Consider the following 21,923-nt stretch of genomic DNA (forward strand, 5'->3'; position numbering starts at 1 on the left):
ATGGAAGTTCCTTCAATTTCTTCAAGATTTTTCCTTATTTTCCATGCCCACCACACACAGCCAAGGAACAATTGCTCTAAACCAAAATGATGGAATCCCCTACCTTCTAGGCTAGCCAATTATACATTTCACAAGCCAGCATTATCACAATTAACAGCTTATATAACTGGTGCAAGCAAGGCTAAAGCCTCACTCATTCTCAACTCGATTAGCCGACAAACTAATCCTGCTAACTGACCCACTGCTGACTTGGCAAGATCGCACCCTGTACATAGCTTCCTAACATAATGTTTTAATGACACCTAATAAATCAAACACAAGAAACCTGCCATTAAAAAAAAAATGTCGAACTGTTGTACTACAATAGTCCTGGATGCATGTGTGTGTGTGTGTGTGTGTGTGTGTGTGTGAGAGAGAGAGAGAGAGAGAGAGAGAGAGAGAGAGAGAGAGAGAATTTGACAAAGAAACACAGCAATTGAACAAGTGACATATCCGTTCATAATTCATTGAGAACATTTATGAACTAACATGTTTATTGCAATAGAATTCTGGACCAGATTCACAAGAACTTCGAAGCTGACCCTGTGTCTTTCTCCCTTCTATGGCTTACTGACCACCAAACCCCGTGTTCTCTCATCCAAAAGAGCAGCAAAGCCAAAAATGTGCAAAATAGGGTGAAAAATCACAATCACATTCCATAGCCTTTTCCTTCACAGCCATTACAGATCAAAAGATATGTGGTCAAACATGTAAACATGTTAGCTGTGAAGGGATAGAGGTGGCAGTGAATTTTCTTAATAATGGGCAACCAAAATCGAAACATAGCAGTTATTTAGTTTTCTTTTGTTGGTCAGAAACTCTCGACCCCATGATCTTACAAACAGGCTCGTCTTTTGACTGAACAAGCTTCAGAGCCGGATGAACCTTGAGGTCTCCCATCACTAGCTTTTGGCCAACATCCAACTCACTCAGATCCACATCAATATATGGAGGAATCAAATCCGCAGGACAAAGGTACTTTACAGTTCTCTTGATTGTATTTAAATAAGCACCTGCCAAGTTATAAAAAGTCGTTTAACTCAATGAGATCATTCAATTTTTTTAATTTTTTTTTATGAGAGAGATCATAAAATTATCTTAACAAAAAAAAAAAAAAAAACAAACTAATAGCAAATAAAGTAACCAGCTTGCACAGGAAACCAATAGCAAATAAATCTATTTGAAAATATATGGAGCTAAATTTAATTTATATGATAGATAGTTAAGCATATGAGCAGTGAAGCCATGATCAAATTCAAGTCATCTCCAAAGATTAAAAATATTTTGAAACTAACCTACACATCCATGATTTTAGCATGCTAAACAAAATACAACAGGCCATCCAACAATGCCTTATCTCCCTATTTTCTACATGCCAAATTTGTTATATTACAATTCCAGTTCAAGAAATGCATTAGCAATTTAGAGTTTTTGTGTTGCAGATCTAGGACTTGTACTACGTACAAGGTATTGTATAAATTGTAAACACTGTAGAATTTCCTTTATCCTATTCCCCAATTTAGAGTTTTTGTGTTGCAGATCTAGGACTTGTACTACATACAAGGTATTGTATAAATACTGTAGAATTTCCTTTATTCCCCCCCACAAAAAAATAAAAAAGACTATTTGGTATTGTTAGTATCTTAGAGTAGAATAGCACCCCCACCATAATCAGTTTGGTAAAAGAATAGCCATAAAATACTTTGATGCAATGGGTCTCCTGGAAAAGGAACGTGGTAAGAATTGTTCCCATAATAATTGTAACTCTTTGCATTCAACAAAAAACTCGTCTGATTCGCTGATAATAGCTGGAGTCAAGTTAAGTAGCTAACCAATTGCTTTACTAACATGTTCCATAGCAAAAACTGCCAATCACCCATGTCATAATTCCAGCTTTGGCAAAGAAAAGACTGCCAATCATTTCATGATCGCTCAAATCTAAGAGACAATGATTTCCCTCCCACATAGACCATTCTACTACAAAAACTAAACTGGAGGGGAATCTATATGGTGGAAAACAAACACAAATATTCTACAACAATTCAATTATATTAGAAGACTCCACGCAAGTCTTGAAATGAATTAATCATCATGACTAAAACCCAGAAACGAAAATGAGTTTATGAAATATGAACAATCAATTGCATACACACAAAGGTCATTTAGATAAGAAACTGCAATTGGAACAATGAAATCCCACATTACATGAGCTTACCTTTCTTCAACCCAGGAGACACATCATCTCCTCGAAACACAAGAGGGATGTCGACTTTCAACAAAGCATGTGAAGGGGCCCTTATGAAGGTTACATTAAGCGGTGCGTCAGTGCCCGAGTGCAGATGAATCTAACAAAATGTCAAATGCGGCATGGAAAACCAAAATCAGAACCCATTTCAAATTTCACATAATAGGTACTCCCAGTTGCTCAAAATTTGTCCTTTCCGAAGAAAACCTCATTTCCCAGAATTTCTGAGCAACCAAACATAAAATTAAGTAAGAGGAGTAATCCTAGTATTAGTGATTATTACCGAGCGGGGCAAAACGCGGACTTTCTCGACGACGTCGTTTGGAGAGTCGAAGTCGGAGAGGACCTCGAGTTCGAAGAGCCTGGAGAGGAAGAAAGAGCGGCCGAGATGGTTGACGAGCTTACGGATCTGGTTGGTGCGGACGGAGATGAGGCGCTTGTTGCCGCCGTGCTGGCCGTCCTCTTGCTCGAACACGATGCTGGGGAGGCGGCCGGCCTTGCGCTCTTTGGCGGAGATGCTTTTGCCGGAGTCTGCGCGCGGGACGGCGAAGATGGTCTCGGCGTATTTTGGGTCGGGTCGAGGGAAGGAGTCGAGGTCAGGGTCGAGCGGGTCGGGGTGGAGAAGAGCGGCTGCGGCGGAGGATTGGGTGTAGCGTCGGATTTGGAGGGCTTTGGTTAGTAAGGGGCGGTGGAGGAACATTGTCATTGTGATTGTGATTGTGATTGTGTTGCTCTCTCAGGAGTGGAGTGGGGGGGAGAGTTGGAGAGGAGGAAAGAGGGTTTAAAGAGGGGTTTTTTGTTTTTTGTTTTGTTTTTTTTTTTTTTGGCTGTTGGGACTCTGGGGAGGCTGTATGTTGTATTTACCAAACTACAAAGTTGAGAATTGAGAAGCTTTATATTTAAAAGGGATTAATACCATTTTGCTCCCCAGACTATTGCACTTGTATCAGTTTGCTCCCCAGACTTCTAATTTGGAAAATTAAGGACTCTGACTTTTTCAATTTTGCCAATTGAGGTTCTTCCTTCAATTTACACATTTTTTATCCAAATCTTTGAGGGCAAAATAGTCCCTTCCATTTAGATCTTATCATTTTTTCCTTATGCATCATTTTTCCTTTTTTATTTCTCGCTAAATTCTGGTTGATCATCTTGACATTTTAGATGAAAAATGTATAAATTGACGGAATAACCTTAATTGACAAAATTGAAAAAGTCAGGGTCCTTAATTTTCCAAATTAGAAGTCTGGGGAGCAAACTGATACATGTGTAATATTCTGGGGAGCAAAATGACATTAATCCCTATTTAAAATGTTGTCTTGTCTATATTTTTGCCTTTCATTTTATAACAGTTCAGTTCAATAATATGCTTTTTTTTTCCATTGGAAGAAAGCATATATTTGTTGGGTTATTGATTAGAGGGAAAATTACATTTGTGGTCTGGTCTCAGTAATTTTGGTTAGGTTTCATTAAGTATTGGTTTAGTTTGCAGATTTGCAGTTTGGGAATAAATTTCATTTTATGTTTGGTAAATTTGTTGTTTTTTATGTGGGGTATGACTGTATGAGATACCCATTAAGAGGGGAATTTTGAAGCCCTTGGGCTTCCTTGGTTGACCTGATAAAAATTTAGGCTATTATTTATTTGTTGGAGTTGTTTTTCTTTAAAATGTTTTAGGACTTTGTTACATAATGTGTTAACTCGGTATTCTAAGATGTTTTATCTATGTTATACTTAGTATTTTTAATGTAATTTTGGACATTAGTTGATTAGTTGACAAAAAAATAAGAAAATTTGGTAAAACACGAAACGACACGAAAATTAACGAGTCAAGTTTGAGCTTAGCATAATTGCAAATGAGACGAAAACAACACAACATGAACACGCTAAAACACGATGCATTGCCAAGTCTACGATTTGGGCTTGATATTCCCAATGTCTATGAAGCATTTATTGTGGGCACTTGTTAACAAATGGCATCCACTAAAAATATTATTTTAAACATAATAAATGAGGATATTATTGGAAATCATTATGCAAACCAAACAAGACCTAAGATTCTTGTAGTTCCAATTATGGTAATTTTGCCCATGTAATTTCCTAACGGAAAATGCTAAGAGTCTCAACATTTGCTAAATCTATGATATGCTCACTCGTCCACATTGCAGTGTTATTTTTGTCAAACAAATTGACAGAATTAAGTAGGGGAGGGAAAATCATCCAACAAACCGCCCGAAGCACAACCGAAACAATCAAAGGGGAGGGAAATCGATCCAACGGCAGGCGGTTTTCTACCGAACCGACGGTTGTCGGTAGCAGTTTGAAAATCTCAAACCATCGGAAAACCGCTATTGACCGACTCTATATTTTTCTTCTCTGCTTCATCTTCTTCTTTTTTTCTTTGCTTATTCGTACCAGCCACCAAACTCAACAACACCTAGCTGCAAGTCTGCAACGTGGCTGCCGCCAGCTCTGCCCTCCTCAAAACTGCCCAACTTCGGTGCTGTGTTGCCAGAGGTGTTGCAGGTGATGGAGCCGAAGAAGAAGAGATCGTGGCAATGCCCAGAGCTGGCAGTGTTCCCGAAGAAGAAGAAAGAGGAGAGAGAAATTGACCGACCACCACCGATACTGAAGTTGTCGGTAACCAAAGGTGTCAGAGGCGGTAGCGGTTGCGTTTCTCCCCCTTTCGCCAGTGTCAACACGATTATCAGTTGCGTAATATCGGTTCAGTTATCGAACAGATTCCACCCCTAGAATTAAGTATGTTTCTTCAAAGTGAAACCATTAGAAAATTATCGGGACAAAATTGACACAACAAAAACTTTAGTGAAATCTGGCTCTAACAGTAAGGAGCAAAACCTTAATTCCACCTTAACTAAAGTGATTCAAATTTAAAATTAAAATTAATTATAATCCTATTAAACTTTCTTAAACATAAGACAACATTCTACATTAGGTTTGGGCATCAACCCTGAAAAACCGACCAACTTGCTCGAGTCTGATTAAGTCGGGTCTAGGTCATCGCGAGTGAGCCAACACTACCAAGCTGCCAAACCGGATTATAATTGGGCCGATATTGGTTTTGAGCCTCCACCGACCGAAACCAATCCAACCGGCCCGCTTCATCCCCATCACCTTCACTAGACCATCACCATCACCCGACCAACTAGACCTTCATCATCACCATCACATTCACCTTCAGTCGATCTCCTCCACCAACGAGCTCCACCACCACCACCATCATCGATCTCCTCCACCACAAACTCCATCACCATCAAATCGACTCTCTCTCTCTCTCTTTCTCTGCGCTGTTGATCTCCTCCACCCATTATCCGACCCACCATCCAACCACGACCCGCACCAACAAACTGACTAGAGAACTAGTCAATTACGACTTGGAAGAATGGCAAACAGCCACCTCGGTTTGCCCGGCAGTTTGGGCACCCACCCAACCCACTCCGCTCGAGGCCCACCCCTATTCTACATGATCATTACTTGAACATTCAAATCCAGCCATTTTAAGTTCGATCGAGTCCAAGGCTTATGAAAGTCAGGCTAATCTACATCTTTGGTGAAAATGATTGATTGGTTGGCTCATGAGAGGTTTGAAATCAAATATCTAACCTCCCATGCATCATGAATCCCTTCAAATTTAGGACAAGACTGGACTTGAAACTTACAGCAGATAACAATAAGAGATGAATAAAAATAAATAATTAAGAAGGTACGAAGAAGAATGCACCTTTAGAGAAGATATAGAATCATAAATCATTTCCAAGAGATGAATAAAAATAAATAATTAAGAAGGTACGAAGAAGAATGCAACTTTAGAGAAGAAATAGAATCATAAATCCTTTCCGCATTCAGTACAAGACTGCAGTTAACTTACATCAGGTTCAATGTGCCTTGAATTACTAAGGCCTAGAAAAGCAGTATGAAAAAAGCTGTGCCTATGACATGGTTAACTAGCTTCACCAAAATCGCCATGAGGTTGACAATAATGCTGAACAGTATAAAAACTTAAGTCCTTCCTACCCAGGTCTATACACCTCTACATGTTCCTTCAAAGAGGCAGTCCAAGTCAGTGTGATCTACATCAGCAGTTACGAAATATAACCTAAGCCAACTGCAAATAGCAAACCCCAAGATTGTTGATATGATATTCTATGCCAGTCACTACCACTTCAGAAAACCAAACCGATCCTTGCTTCCCACAACATTCTCATTGGTAGAATCTGACTCACTTCCCACAGTTTCATCTACATCAGAAGTTAAAAAATACAACCTAAGCCAACTTCAAAAAGCGCACTGCATGGTTGTTGATATGATATTCTTCGCCAGTCACTACCAATTAAGAAAACCAAACCGATCCTTGCTTGCCACGACATTCTCATCGGTAGAATCTGATTCACTGCCCACAGTTTCTTCTGAGCTTTCGCTTGGAAGGAGTTGTATGCGGTCAGCATGCTCAATGATCCAATCAGTGAATTCAGGAGATGCTGCCCATTCTGCTAGAGCTTGCCGGGTTGATTCCTGTGTGAAATCATCCCACTCTTTCTTTGTGAACTTCTTTCGGTTTCGCATCTTGTGGAAGGTTGAATAGTGTTCTGGTTGATTACGTGCCCCAAAGGATGCTGACATGACACCTGCAACAAACAGAAACAAATAGAATAATTGAAAGTGTCAAATGGCAGTCACACAACCTTGCCCGATGTGTCAGACATTTATAAAGTGATCGGTGAAACAAGACACTACAAAACTTCACTGGGTTAAAGGAACAGAAATTGCAAGGGCATCTGACTTTGTTTCACCCGAACATTAAAAAAGAAAGTAATGAGAAAGTCGAGGGGCATAAGAGCCACAAAATAGAGAGAAAAATCTTAAAGAATGATTCACGCTTTAAAAATCACAAGTGGAAAACAATTTCTTCCACTCGAAAAATCAATATCTTGGTCATCAGAACTATATGATAAATTCATTTTTAAAAGTTTTAAGATTCAGGCAAAAGATCTGAAAATGCTTGCAAAGAACTAAAAATTACAGATTGTGCAAAAACATGCACTCTAAGGGATTCCTCTTGCATGATAATTAAGGCTGAAAGGGAATGAATATTGCAATTGTTTAACAAAACAAATAACCAACCCAAACTCTGTAAAAGTAGATAAGATAAGGATATTTCTACTACTGAGCAGTTGCAACAAATGATCAATCAAAACATATATCTTTGTAACAACACACCAAAAAAGCCAACAACAGAAAGTAATACCTTTAACAGGAGAGTCAGACCAAGCAGATGGACTCCTTGGACCGTTCCAGTTCTTCCCTTGAGGGCTGGACCTGCTAAGAAATTCTGGACGACTGTGCTTTCGGGCTTCTCTTCCCTGCTGCAGCCAAGGACTCCCACTTCCAGCATAGGACTGATGCCTGGATGAAATCATGGGAAAATGTTTTAATGTGAAAAACGTAGGATGAAATGGACCAGCTGCAAATTAATCTGGGATACAAATTGTTGTCATTAAATGCTAAGAACATAATGACCATATTCCCATGAAAATTAAAATAATCTCTTAATCAATAATCAGGACTGCATCTATTCATCTAACCAAATTTTCTTGAACTACTCATTTTTCCCTTCCAAATACAAAATTTAGTCAGAATTGCTACACTTATTTCAAGGAAAATATACTGTTCATGATAAAGTTTCAATTAATTGAATGATCAGACAGTAATAAATTATACCTACAACATAAAAACTTGAAAACTATTCCCAGTAAGATGCATTCACTTATTTAATGACGACTTACATTGTTGGATGCCATTTCAGAGAAGTGGTAAGCTTGCAGATAGCCCAGCAAGAAACCAAAGCCCCCATTGCTAAAGGAGTATCGAGAGTGCTCTGAGAAATAATGAAACAGGGGAAAAACTTAGATAATAATAACATATGAGAAATGCAAAAGCAAACACACAAAACCTTGGCAATTACATCAATATATAAAACTAGTTTTAACAGTAGACTACTCCTGTACTCCAGAATCAACCAATCCAATAGCAAGTGACCGTGGGTCCACAAGACAAATGTAAAATAAAAGCAGATTTATCTACAAGCTAAATCTTAGGACACAAAGACATCAGCTTATATTCAGAGAATTCGAATTATTCTCCTCTGATACCCTTGGGCTAAAAAATTGCTCTAAACTTTGTTTGCACTAAAATGTTCATGCAAAAATAATTTTAGCTAAAAGCAGGAATTCACCATGACCTAGTAGGATTCATTTGTTACACATGCTAGTTGGAAATCTGATTATAGAACTGTTAACACAAATACCCAAGCATTGTTTCTGTCTGCAAATGAGTACTTCTCTTCTTAGGGTCCATGTAATAGTACAGGTACAAATTGCATCAGTAATATCCCAAATTCAGATTATGCAAGCACAAACAAAATTAAAAATGAAATGTTTCTACTTCAATATCAATAATACAGCCAAAAGGAATGCAAGAGAACACCTGCAAGATGGAGGTGGTTCCAACGACACGCATTGCCCACTTAACAAATTGGGCTATACCAACATCAACTGTTCCATCTTTTGAGACGACAAACTTCCTCACAATCCAGTACCCTAATGCAGCTCCTGCAAGGATAATTCCCACTAGCAAAAATATAGAGACCTGCAAGCAAAAATTGACAAGTAGGTAAGGCAATATACCATCATGTAATCCAAGAAAACGCATCAGATGCAGCTAAATTAATATAAAGTTTTCTTCCCTCCATTTTTCTTCACACAAGTAATTATGAAAAGGCCTTATAATATAACTCTTACAAATTAGTTTGATTATCTCTCTTGCTAAACTATTAATTTGAACACATGCATGCACAAGACATCCTGATATTGTTTGTTGATGAAGGCTCTATTACCAATACTAAGCACGGCATCAAAGCAAAAATAAAAAAATAAATACAATTCTCTAAGTAAACTAGTGGACATGTGGGATCCAAAATACACAAATTCGTTGTATAAACTTGCCTCTTCAAATGATGTACTAATGTTATGTAATTTGTCACAAAACTGAGATCCCAAAAACTACAGGAAACCAGCCCATCAAAAATAGGTTAATCTAATGTTTGACAATGATATAATATAAAAAAAATCCATAATGATAGTAAGCCCTTTATCCTCCACACTGCTACCACCTATCAGTGCCATTAAAAGTCTTCTAATCCTTGGGTCACCCCACCAAAAAAAGTCTTCCAATCCTTCATATGTAGATGGACGCACAAATAGCTACAACACATTTCAGAAAGCATTTAAATTAAATTAGGTAGAGGTGATTGTGTAGGATTACAAATAAGCTTCAAATTTTCTCCCAGTGAAGGCAGAGATGAACAAGGCTTTCAATATACACCTTACACAAATGAATGTGTGTGTGTGTGTGTGTGTGTGTGTGAGAGAGAGAGAGAGAGAGAGAGAGAGAGAGAGAGAGAGAGAGTTTAAAACAAGTATGAAAAGGCACAAATGACATATCGTTGATATTTCTTGATTCCATATTTTCACTGATATTTATAAAAAATAATGGAGAAGATACATTATATTGGAATTGGAACCACCAGCATCCAAAATATTACGAGAATATTGCCAGTTTAAAAAAAATTAAGGGACAAATACTTACCGGGTTGTGCATCTCTTCACTTAGCCCAAAATTTACCAGAATTGAATTTACCATCACTGAAAACTGATGAAAAAGAAAAGATCCGGCTCCAAGCTGTAAAAGGAAAACAAATTGTGAGATTTACTTGCATTATACATTATATGAAATTATATAAGTTACTTACTCTCAAGCAACAGAAGAATGAAGAAAAATCTTACCACCGATCCATATATAGTAAGATAGAAGACATTTTTTCTTCCAGTTGGCAACAATTTCATTCCCTACAAGATTAATGAAAAAGCATGACGAAAAACATTCCAACAAATTTGCAGATGAAAGATAAATATCATGAAAGCCTGAGTTACCCTTTTTTTTTTTTTTGAGGAGATCTGAAATTACCATTCAAACTATCCCAAAAAATAAAAGCATGCAGACTAAACTCTTCATGGTTCTCTAAGCCATGTGGGAAAGAGAAAGTGTATCGATAGAGGAAAGAAAGTGAATTAATTAAAAAAAGAGAAAGATAAAGGATACTAAATGACCAATATTTAGGACTACAACTCTAATTACTTTCTTTTCTATTACCTAAATTAATTTAAAAGATTCCCTCCCTCAACATTTGGGCTAACACCAAGAGCTTGGGATCAAAAGGATTTGATCAACTAACAAAGAATTTATTCTCTGTTTTCCTTCCGGAAGGATACCAAGCTTTACTATGGCATTTTTCTATTTATAACTCTACCCTCCTATCTGTCTATTCAATAAACTTTAGTAAAATCTAAGTTATCTTCGACATATGTGTATTTGCTAAAATTTATAATATATACTGGATAAGGTCATAAATTCCGAGGTTAATCATGTGCCTCTGTCTGTCTGCTTGTCATGCAAAAAAAGAAAAATTGAAAGTAAAAAATATACTAAATGAATTTTAAAGAAAAATATAACCCCATTCGATTTGCTCTAAAATACATCTGAACCACGCAAAAAAAAAGTACCTGGAAAAGAAGGATTATAATGACCAGAAAAACTCCTACAGCCATTGAACTGCTATAATAAAAAGGAACCCAACTGCTGACAATTGGTGCCACCAATAGCAAAATGAATCCCAGTGCCAGACACACAAGGCGCCATTGCTGAGAATCTGCACAGATAGAGTTAAGATAATTATCAAAGCCGGCAAATTGTAGCATACGAAATTAATGTCAGCTGTATTTTATTTTATTTTTGACAGACCTTCTTCAACAGTGATGGTGACATTTCCGGATATTGCACCAATGAGCTTGACATCAACATATTTTTCCTCATAAGGGGACATGACAGAGCTCCATAACCCTTTCTGAAGATTTTTCCAATCATCCTTTTCACACTGACATAATCCAAGTGAATCATTCCTACAAACAATTAATGAGTCAGACAGACCAATGCACAAGAAAAAAAAAGTGTATTTGTAGGTCTTTGGTGTTTGTGTGTGTGTGTGTATGGGAAGGGGGGGGGGGGGGGGGGGGGGGAGAGGAGAGGGAGAGGGAGAGAGAGGTGAAGAGGGAAAATGAGTAAGGGACAGCACAGAGAGAGGGAGGGAGGGCAATAGAAAGCATGTACTCAACAGCAAAGATAAGACATTTCACTCACCTATGAAAGCAGACCTGAATTTTGCTATGCAATCTCTCCGGGATTACAACTGATGGAGACAAAGTAATCCGAACTGAACTTGCATAACTTCCAAGTTTTAATCTGGATATACCAGAAACTCGTACCCGTTCACACAGTAAAACATCTTTAGAACCAGCATTAGCCGAGTACCCAGAAAGCGGTGCTGGATTGACATCTAGTACTGGGTTTTCAAGATCAACAACTGTGATATTAAATTTCTAAAAGTTATTTTCAGATATATAAACAAACCCAGAAACTATAAAAGCAAAAAGTAAACATAGAGACCTCAGTCAATCGAACTCTTCAAAGTTCAATATACCTAAAAATAGGTACTACCAGATTTAAAATTAAAATCATAGCTAAGTAAAGTGTACAGATTAGTGAATGTTATTGATCTCACTATAATAGTAACCTGAGTGGTACTGTAATAAGATGCAGACCAAATCTAAAAACGAAATCATATTACACTAAAAGATTGAAAATGACATAATTTTTTAGGCCAAAATAGACATGTTCTAAAAGTCATATTCTTTTAACCAGCACAAATTGGCCAACAATTTGACACTTCACTCAAGCAATAGCTCAAGCCAGATAAACCAAAGCGGTATAACGAAACCCTAACACTACCTCATGGTTACCAAGAAAAACAAACAAACGTGAAGACAAAGGCGTAATAGAACTAATAATTTCCATTACAAAAGAACAAAACGCAACTATGCCAAATAAATGCAGAACAAGTCAAGAAGAAGTTTTTCTTTCCTTGAATGGAAAGAAATCAAAACCCAGATGCTCAAACATACAAAGTTCATTGCTTTTCCTATTTTCTCAGTAACCAATCAAGCCACAACGTACCCACAAACATTAAGAAATTTGAAGGTAGAGGAGGGAAAGCAACTAAAAGAAGGGTAGATACCTTTGGTAGTGATCGCGTGAGTGGCACGTGAGAGGGTCGAAAGAGAGAGGCAGAGAGAGAAGAGAAGAAGAGTGGCGAAGGATGAAGAGCCCATTGCAGAGCCCATTCGCTACTCTCTGCGTTCGAAAGAACGAAACGAAAAGAGAAAGGCTTTTGGCTCTGAATCTCTGAATTCGATTTTTATTTATTTATTTGCGCGTTGTTGGTTAAAGGGCAAAATTGTCATTAGCCCAATATGTTCTCCTCATGTTTATTGCGTCTCTGCTACGCTACGCAGTGGCACACTCGACTCGAGAAGAAGCCGTTGTTGTTGCCGAGTCCCGAATTGCCACTGTAATTTGGGAAACTTAACACTAGTTTGGTAATTTTGTGAAAATAATTTATGTAAAGTAAAGTTGTCATAAAATATAACCATTCGTGAAATAAAGCAGCTTAGTATTTAATAATTTGTATTTTTTAGAAGTGCTGTGAAATATAATTAACTGGGTACCATAATCCACTATGAAGCAAAGCAATATAGTGTTTGGTAAATGAAAAATTCTATTTAGGGAGACTTCTATTTATGTCTTTTAATTTTACATTCTACATACTAAAACTTTATGGTTTTTAGAATTCTAACTAAACTATAATAATATTGTAACCATTCTACGTCACATAATATTTGTCCATTGATTTTTATTTTTTTTCATGCATACCAAGCGCTGAATGCTCTGCAGCCAATGTCAAGTGTTTGACAGTACATTTTTGCTTTTTCCTCGAGCCATCGGAACTAGTTTGTCGGGTTTATGTTATGTTTAACTTCGAACCCTAAAATCTTAAAGTTAAAACCTAATATGCAGCCTCCACAATCCCCATCATACATAAAGACGAAGCCATGATTTGATAATATGATGGGCTAAATCTCTAAGCTATTTTTTTTTGTTTTCCAATGGAAGATTTTGTTGAAATTTCAACCTTCTATGATACTTTAGTTTGTTCACTGACCACTAATTATGATTTGTAAAAGGACACTATAATTATTACACAAGCTAACAACTTCATAATATCTGTAAGAAAAACTAATAAAATCACTTTAAAATCAACAAGCAAATCAGATGTGCATTTAAAAAAATAGTGTAATCAAAGCTAATCAATGACAAACGCAACAAATCACAATGAAAATTGAAGAAAATAAATGAAAACTTGAGGAGTTGATGCATAAAACTTCCAACCACACCTAAATTAAACCCCCAAATTTAAAAATGAAATTAAAAGCTTAATGTAACTATTATTAAATCTTAAAAAATCAAAAACTAAAAGGAGAAGAAGAATATATGGGGTTTATGGGTGAATGAGGTTGTGAGGCTTTTTTTTTTTTTTTTTTGCCAGGGAGGTTGTGAGGCTTAGAAGAAGAAGATGGTCCCAAAAACAACAAGAAGAACTGAATATTTGGATAGAGAGATAACCCTGGAGTTGAGGAAGATTTGAAAAAGAAAAAACATAGAAATTTGAAAATGAGAAGATAGGATTAAGGTCAGACAGGAGTGGGAAAAGGTTATGTCTGAACCTGGATGAAGTGGCTGGGGTGGCCTGTGGGCTGGCTTAGACTAGAATACATGCCTAAGAATTTATTTATTTATTTATTTAGATGCATAGAGAGTGAAATCTTTCCTTGGGAGCCTCCAAATAAGGTATGTGTGCATATATATATTTTTTCTACAAATTGTTGTGCATATAACGCTTTAAAAAAAAATTGTTCGTGTTGGTGGACTAGTATTGAACACGATAATGAATTTCAGTGGGTGTCAACCAAATGGGCCATACGGCAGGTAGTTACTGAACAATATACTCTTATTCGGTTAGCATCCACTGAACAACCCACAAGTATTAATCGGAACCCTCCCACCTAATACACATAAGAAGCAAATATTTTTGGAGTCATTTGGTAGGAGTGTTTCTAAAATACTAAACTAATTCGGTGGCTAGCTACTGAATACTCTCATCGTATTCGGCCTACCAGTACCGAATGAACTCACACCATGAACATTCCATCAACCTCATAAACCTACAAAAAAAATCAAATTATTGTTTTCAAATTCATGCAGAAATATCACATCTGTCAACAAGAATGAAGAATCAATCCCTTAAACATAGGAAAATTACCTAAATGATGAAAATTGCCACCAAGAAGTTGATGTGAGATGGGTTGCTGCAATTTGGTGGGGTGGCGGCGACGGTAGATGGTGGTGATAGTGGTAGACGATTGTGGTAGACCAGGCGAACGCTGCGGGGGAGGGGAGCCTTGCACCGACGATGGCGGTAGGTCCAGTCTAGCGTAACTTGTGTTTGAATTTGGGTATGTTGGGTATGAGAGTTATTTTGAGTAAGAAAATAAATTTCAGTGTTAGTATTAAGTATGCAAAAATGAGAGTATAGCAGTCAATTGGGTTGAGTATAATAAGAAAATTAAGAAATTAAAAAGTTAATGTTGGGTTGGGTGCAGTGAGCTAGAAGGTTAGGTAAGAAGAAAAAATTATTGGGTATAATTCTGTAAGCTTCTTCTGCAGTCTATTCTTTTTCTGGTTAATGTACTGTGTAGCAGTCAACGGTCAACCAAGATTGAAAAAATACAACACTAAATAGCAGAATGAGTTTGAAGATAAGCCATAATCGCCTCTTCATCTTTGAGCCCAAACTCCAACAGCTTGATGCCAGTCCCAACTAGCAAAACCGACGAGCAAAGTCGCGAATTGATCGAGTGGACTCAAATTGAAAACTTGCAAGTATATTTTTATTTTATTTTTTTTACAATAGGCACGTAACATTAATTTGGGTTATGTTTTAAAGGATATTACTTTTATGTATTGTATTGTATTGTCATGTCTTTAGATGAAACACAATTTATGTGCATATTGTGCATATTGTGCCCATTTATATGCAAGTATTGTGCATATAATTATAAAGTAAATCACGTAGGAAGTGCAGCTGGATCGTTTGAATTCGAACTAGAGGATAAAGATCGATAAGTTCTAACTTCTAATCTTTAGTTTCCACATTCCAATTAATTTTGCAATTGTGCTTGATTTATGATGAGACAAAGACAATTTCTTGAGCCAGGACACCTACAAACAATAATGGTTTACCATGATTCATTTTTTGGGGTGACATATAAGATATGCTATATTAATTTATATTTACAGCAAAGAAAAATAATAAAAGAAATCATGATCATTAGATCATATATATGTTTGATCAATATGATACGTACTAAATGAGATTCACGTGAATTATTTGGCTCAGATCAACTCTGTCATTGCATAAATGATTGAACTACTTGACGAATCTCGTCGAGTCGATATTCGATCATGTACAAATCGTTTTAAAAAGAGGTCAAATTTCCAAAACTATTCAGTTTCAATGTTATAATAATAAGGATCTATTTGTACATGTCATCTGGAAAAATGAGACTTTCCAGGCATGAAGGGTCAGGGGTGAGGGGTTGCTTTGTACCATGACTTGCACACAAAAGGAACATCCAAAAGCAATGACACCATTCCAACTCTTCCAAAAACTTCCACCAAATAGTCAATGGCTAACTCCTCCCATCTCCTCTGATCCATCTAAAAGAAATGAAATGTAAAAATCAATATAGCTATCAAGATTTCAATATATAGAAAAATTAAAATAATCTGCACATAGGGAAAATAAAAATAAAAACATCACCAGAAAGAAAGTAAAATATTGAAAAATAGAAACAGATTATGGAAAATGAATCACCTTAAATTAATAACCGAGACAAGTAGAGAAAGGTATAGCTAATTGAATGAGAATGGATATCCCATATAAATAGAAGTATGTGGGAATTAAGACAAAGCCATGTCCCCAAAATTAAGAAAAAGATGAACGTTTAGGTTTGTTGAAAATGGAAGAGAGCTATTAATTAATGTATATGTTTTACTTTTTCCAGAGTTATTATTGTATAATTAATACTACAACTATGAACAAATGACCTTTTGTCTCCAGAGGTTATAGGTTCGTACCTGTATTTTTAACATACATGTATTTTTTTTTTTTTAAGAATTAAAAAGTATATGTATAAATAATACTCAAAGAAACAAGCTAGATTTGGTAGGTTTCTTAATTAAGAAATAATAAATTTCTAATCAAATGCTTGTTTCTCAAAGTTTAAATAGAAACTCATTAATTTTTAAGCTAAGGAAAATTACACAATATATCATTTATTACAGTACGTAGTTTGTAATCCTAATTGTGTACCCCCACTTAATTCAAGACTAAGCCTAATTAACTCTTATGACTAATTGTTAATTAAGGTAGAAAGACCATAATTTCCTAAATAATAAGTACAAGGTACCGAGTAATTCATATACTCTAATATCAATTGTAATTAATTTAATCATTAAAGACTTCAAGAGCATAATTAATATTTCCAAGACAAAATTAAGTTCACAATGTATATTGTATATCACATTTCAACGAATGATTTTGTATTCACAATGAACAATTACATATATAGATATTAGATTAGATACATATGGTTGAGATACATTGAGATCCATCTTGATGAAAAATAGAAATTGAATTTTGTATATTTTTTTATTAAAATGAAAAACTAATACACTTGGAGTATTTATATTCTAATTAGAGATTAACAAACCCAAGTAGGTTAGATGTAAGACAACGATTCCAACAATAATTTGTTAAGCGGTTCTAAGCGTGCGTGGCAATCCGTGTGACCTCCTCCTTTAGCTAGCTCTTTATCATGTGACACGTGGCTTTCTAATATGGATCCATCAATACATCTCACCTATATCACAATTATCGTCTGTTTCTCGGGATTATATAATACCATGACCCTTCCATATATTATATCCATCAAGACTTCACCATTCTCTAAAATGCATACAGGCTTCAATGAAAGCTTGTTCGATCTTGCTCTCTTCAACATAAAGCTCTTGAGCTAAAATCTCTAAAGAAACTTTAAGGACTCTAGCTAGTCCAAGATTCTTGGACTCCATATTCCTCTATCATATCCATGTTGTCAATGGGGTTCGTATAAATGAAGAGACGATTTCTTGAAGTCCCAATTCCAATGAAGATACAATCCCTATTGCCACAAGACAGTAATGACACCATCTCCTTCAATTTCTCATCTGCTAAGTCAAAAAAAATGAAAACATACAACAAATCAATATATAGTAGAATTGACAAAAGAATTAATGTCAAAATGTTAGAGAGACTAACAGATCCACATCAACCAAACAATAAAAAGAGAAAGTACTAATGGTAAACCATTAGGGATATACGATATACCTCTGGTAAATCATTGATCCGATCTAATACATAATCGAGGACCTTCATATCCTTCATTAGCATCATCTTCATCTTCATCTTCATCTTGACTTTCTGTAGCTACCCCCAAACACAGCCTACAAATTCCCCCAAGTACCATATGCTCTATCTCCTTTATCGAACTTAACCCCCAAATACACTATAAGAGAGTTCATATGTGCACATATCACCTCAATCTTGGATCAATTTATAGATAGAATGGAGGTAGAAGGAGGGTAAGGGTTTGAAAAACAATGGGCTATGGGCTTCTAGGGTTTGCTTTTAGGTGAATTCTTATCTAGTCCAAGTTCTTCCCCCCATATCTGTTTGGTATAAATATTTCTTTTTCTGTTGCAGATTGTTTGGTAAGTGTTTTAAATGTGTAACTACTATTTGAATACCATGAATAGTGAAATATAAGGAACAAGAAAAATACATTAATTATACATAAATTTATTCTTGTTTTTTTTTTTGTTAGTACTTTATTTTCTTTCTAAAACTTGTAAAATGTTATATATGTAGAGTGCTTATATTCTCACCCCCTGTCATATTTCCACACCCACCATTAAATTTGAAAAAAAATATAAAAACACTCTTCTCACTTCCCATTATTCCTATAATTACCTTTTGATATACCAACTCAAACACCCCCTACTAAACACTCTTCTTACCCCCCTTAACTACCATTCCACCCACCATCTTTTTTCCAAATAGTAGAAAAAGAATCTTATACACATCCTATAATTCATTCCTAAATTCCAAATTAAATCCCTAAAATTAATATTCAATTTCTAAATAAAAAAACATTAAAATAGAATAAATTCTTGATCTAAAACTATAAATAAATAAATAATAAGGGTTTAGGGTAGAGAATAATCATACATTTTAATAGATGTATGAGCATCAACCAAATAGTATTAGCGATTCTAAGTTTTAGTGACAAAGTAAAATTAGGGTTTATGGAAAAAAAGAATTATGGAAAAAGATGGTTGTATGGGATGATAATGAAGGAGGGTGAGAAGAGTGTTTGAATTAGTATATCAAAGTGTATTATATATAGAAATAATGGGAGGTGGGAAGAGTGTTTTAATTTTTTTTTTCAAATTTAATGGTGGGTGTAAAAATAAGGTAGGTGGGGAAATAGGTTAGAGGGCGTGAATATAAGCACTATATATGTAATATAAATTTAATTCTCAATGAAAGTTATGCCTCCTAGTAAAAATCTAATCGTTCGACTAAAGAAAGTCAAACTCTCAAAAAAGAAAATGCATATCACCACAATAAAAACTAATATTCTTACAACGTGCATATTTGTGAAACTGAAATTGCTTTTGCATATATTAAATTTCAAAAAAATAAAATAAAGAAAAGTTGAAACAAATTAGAATTTAAAGAAAAAGTTAGTGAAAAGAAAACTAAAAGTGCATGGACGGAGGACGTACATGGATAGAGGACATGCATGGACGAAGTATGTGCATGGACGGAGTACTTGCATGAACTGAGTAAGTGCATGGATTGAGTACGTATTAGAAATAAAAGTTTTACGTACCGTTTTAATATATAAGTGCCATTGTTTGCTTGATTCATCACCCTGTTTACAAATGTGGATTGTTGTTTCTTAAAATACCTTGTTGCTTAATTAAGTGATTGTAGGAGTAAATAAGGTTTTCAACTCTTAGAATTTGTAGTTAATTAAGCTTTATGTTCTCTGATATTTGTTTCAACTTTGTGTGAGACCCTGTTAATTTTTTCCAAAATTATTTTTGGAGTTATTCACATTTTGATGATTCTAGAAAAATATTCTAGAATTATTTGAATTATTTGTGATTTATTTAATTTTTTCAGAATTTATTTTTAGGAGTTTGAAATTTTCTGAAAAAAATAGAGAGGTACTTGAAAACCCAAAAATGGCAGTTGGGTTTGGGATAAAAAAATCATACCTTAATGGAGGGTGAACAAATTAAGAGGGGATGAGAGCTTGAGAGGAAACACAACACATTCATACTCTTGGAAGTTCAGATTTGTAGGGGACATAAGGTGAGACTAGAGGGTAAGCTGGGTGGCTGCAGGGGCAGAACGTCATTGGGGCCAGGGAGGGCCTTGGCCCCCTATCTTTTTAACTCATACCCATTGTTAGGGGAATTTTATTTATACCTAACAATTTTCTTTTTCTACCCAATACAATTTTTGACCAGGAAGAACCATTATATCCCACCATTATATCCCACGATGAAATGACTACTGATGACAAATTATGTTTAAAATAAAAAACCGAATTTTCTTTCTATACTCAAACAACCTGAACCGTTCATCAACCTCACTCTCAAACTCACTTTCAACCTCACTCTCCAAACCAACTCCAAACCCTAAACAATTTTTGTCCCCATATCATCCAAACAAGGGTTTTTTAGACGAATGAAGAGTGAAATCGTTCCTAAACAAGAATGAAGAATCATACAGAAACATCACAACTACCAACAAGAATGAAGAATCAATCCCTTAAACATAGAAAGGTTACCTAATTAATGAAAATTTGAAAATTTTAGGGTTTCCATGATTTGGTGGGGGTGGCAACGACAGTAGACGGTTGCGCTGGTAGCTATATATGACAGTTATTGTATTATGTTTTTTAATTAATAATTGTCATACAATTACCGTTTTTTAATTGAAAACTATTGCACAATTATTGCCTTTTAATTGAAAACTATTACACAATTACCGTTTGTAGGCTTGGTAACTACATCACCATTCTTAAAATTGAGTCAAAATATTTTTGAAAGACATGATAGTAATTTAACACTAAAAATAATATAAGTCCACCCAAATTGAGCTGGGTCTATTGACTATATGTAAATAACAAATGTGTATATGACAATTATGGAAACCTAAATTATATTGACTATTATAAAATTTTCAAATATTTTATTAATTGATTTGTAAATCGCTATTCAATATCCATTCTGAAATTTACATATTCCCATAATTGGAATAATTCCCATACTTGTAATAATTGACATTGAGAGAGATTTTGCCTTTACTGAAAGAAGAAAAAAAAAAATCAATACCGCCTCTCTTAGTTTGCTGGGTTGATTGTTGATTGTTGAATAAAATACTAAAAGACTCATTAATAGGTAAAGACATTGTATTTATCCTTTTTTTGGCCTCGGACAATGTATTTGTCTTTAATAACACTAGATCCAAATAAATATTTGAGATTAATTATTAGATTGACTATTTGAGAGAGAGAGAGAGAGAGAGAGAGAGAGAGAGAGAGAGAGAGAGAGAGAGAGAGAGAGAGAGAGAGAGAGAGAGAGAGAGAGAGAACAACAAAAAACAACCATAACCACCACCATCACCAAGAGTAACTGGCTACTCTTCATGGTAGAAATACAGCAAGTGATGGTCGAGGCTCATAATGAAAATAAAAAAAATGACCCAAGAAAACGTGTCTGCATTGCACTTGAGCATATATGCAAAATCACACATAATAGTTCCTCATTTATAGTATTCATAACAAAACCATTGACAATCTCACAGTGCATTGTCAAGATAACCCAATTACGGGACACCACTACTATTTGCAGTTGACTGAAGTCCCACAAATATAATTCAACATAATGAAGATGGAGCATACTAGGAAAAAAAATGTCTTTAGACAAGCCCTTCAGATCTCATAGCTATATCTAGTCTAAAATTGATGGTTAACTGCTGAATTATCACCATGAGCCTCTTCACATCTACTGTACAAGCAAAAAAGAAAGAAAGAAAGAAAGAAAGAGATATATATATATATATATAGAGAGAGAGAGAGAGAGAGAGAGAGAGAGAGAGAGAGAGAGAGTGGTGATGATGATGATGCCTACAAATACAGTAAAAATGATAGAAAAGGCTCGTAACAATATTCCACAGAACCACTTCCACAAATGAGTTTTCCATCATCAGGCAAAAGAATTACAATATTATTCTAAGCCCGGAAATTGGTTGGCTCACTTGCAAACAAGAAAAGAGGAAGAAGAAACATGTAAAAAAACAGAAGAAACATGTAAAAAAACAGAACGGATTACTAGAACAGCATCGCTACTTCAAATTCCCAAATACTCATAGCTA

The 21,923-nt window shown here is 35.5% G+C and overlaps 2 protein-coding genes across 2 annotated transcripts; both read right to left on the reverse strand.

Moving 5' to 3' along the window:
* Positions 1-443: 443 nt before the first annotated feature.
* On the reverse strand, positions 444-3,083 carry LOC147282889 (Ribosomal protein L25/Gln-tRNA synthetase, anti-codon-binding domain-containing protein). Its single transcript, XM_086248075.1, has 3 exons — positions 2,568-3,083; positions 2,255-2,384; positions 444-1,052 (listed from the first exon to the last, which is right to left on the reverse strand). Exons 1-3 carry the CDS (start codon positions 2,988-2,990, stop codon positions 829-831), a joined length of 777 nt encoding a protein of 258 aa, XP_086104201.1. The 5' UTR covers positions 2,991-3,083; the 3' UTR covers positions 444-828.
* Positions 3,084-6,082: 2,999 nt separating this feature from the next.
* LOC147282890 (guanosine-3',5'-bis (diphosphate) 3'-pyrophosphohydrolase, putative (DUF2215)) lies at positions 6,083-12,635 on the reverse strand. Its single transcript, XM_086248074.1, has 10 exons — positions 12,489-12,635; positions 11,555-11,777; positions 11,159-11,316; positions 10,921-11,066; positions 10,144-10,206; positions 9,947-10,039; positions 8,786-8,947; positions 8,086-8,177; positions 7,548-7,705; positions 6,083-6,927 (listed from the first exon to the last, which is right to left on the reverse strand). The coding sequence occupies exons 1-10, from the start codon at positions 12,592-12,594 to the stop codon at positions 6,626-6,628; spliced, it is 1,503 nt and encodes a 500-aa protein (XP_086104200.1). The 5' UTR covers positions 12,595-12,635; the 3' UTR covers positions 6,083-6,625.
* Positions 12,636-21,923: the final 9,288 nt, after the last annotated feature.

This window comes from Dryas octopetala, chromosome 6 (genome assembly GCF_963921425.1).
Source record: "Dryas octopetala chromosome 6, drDryOcto1.1, whole genome shotgun sequence".
In the NCBI taxonomy this organism is placed as follows: Eukaryota; Viridiplantae; Streptophyta; class Magnoliopsida; order Rosales; family Rosaceae; genus Dryas; species Dryas octopetala.

What these genes read in the sequence shown, in the direction of transcription:
- LOC147282889 (XM_086248075.1), bottom strand. Translation starts at nt 2,990, where the DNA reads ATGACAATGTTCCTCCACCGCCCCTTACTAACCAAAGCCCTCCAAATC. An exon ending in TCCGCGTTTTGCCCCGCTCG is followed by an intron (nt 2,385 to 2,567) that starts GTAATAATCACT and finishes ACATTTTGTTAG; the next exon opens with ATTCATCTGCACTCGGGCAC. An exon ending in GTCTCCTGGGTTGAAGAAAG is followed by an intron (nt 1,053 to 2,254) that starts GTAAGCTCATGT and finishes ATAACTTGGCAG; the next exon opens with GTGCTTATTTAAATACAATC.
- LOC147282890 (XM_086248074.1), bottom strand. Translation starts at nt 12,594, where the DNA reads ATGGGCTCTGCAATGGGCTCTTCATCCTTCGCCACTCTTCTTCTCTTC. An exon ending in CTGAAATGGCATCCAACAAT is followed by an intron (nt 7,706 to 8,085) that starts GTAAGTCGTCAT and finishes GATTTCATCCAG; the next exon opens with GCATCAGTCCTATGCTGGAA. An exon ending in GTCTGACTCTCCTGTTAAAG is followed by an intron (nt 6,928 to 7,547) that starts GTATTACTTTCT and finishes TGTTTGTTGCAG; the next exon opens with GTGTCATGTCAGCATCCTTT.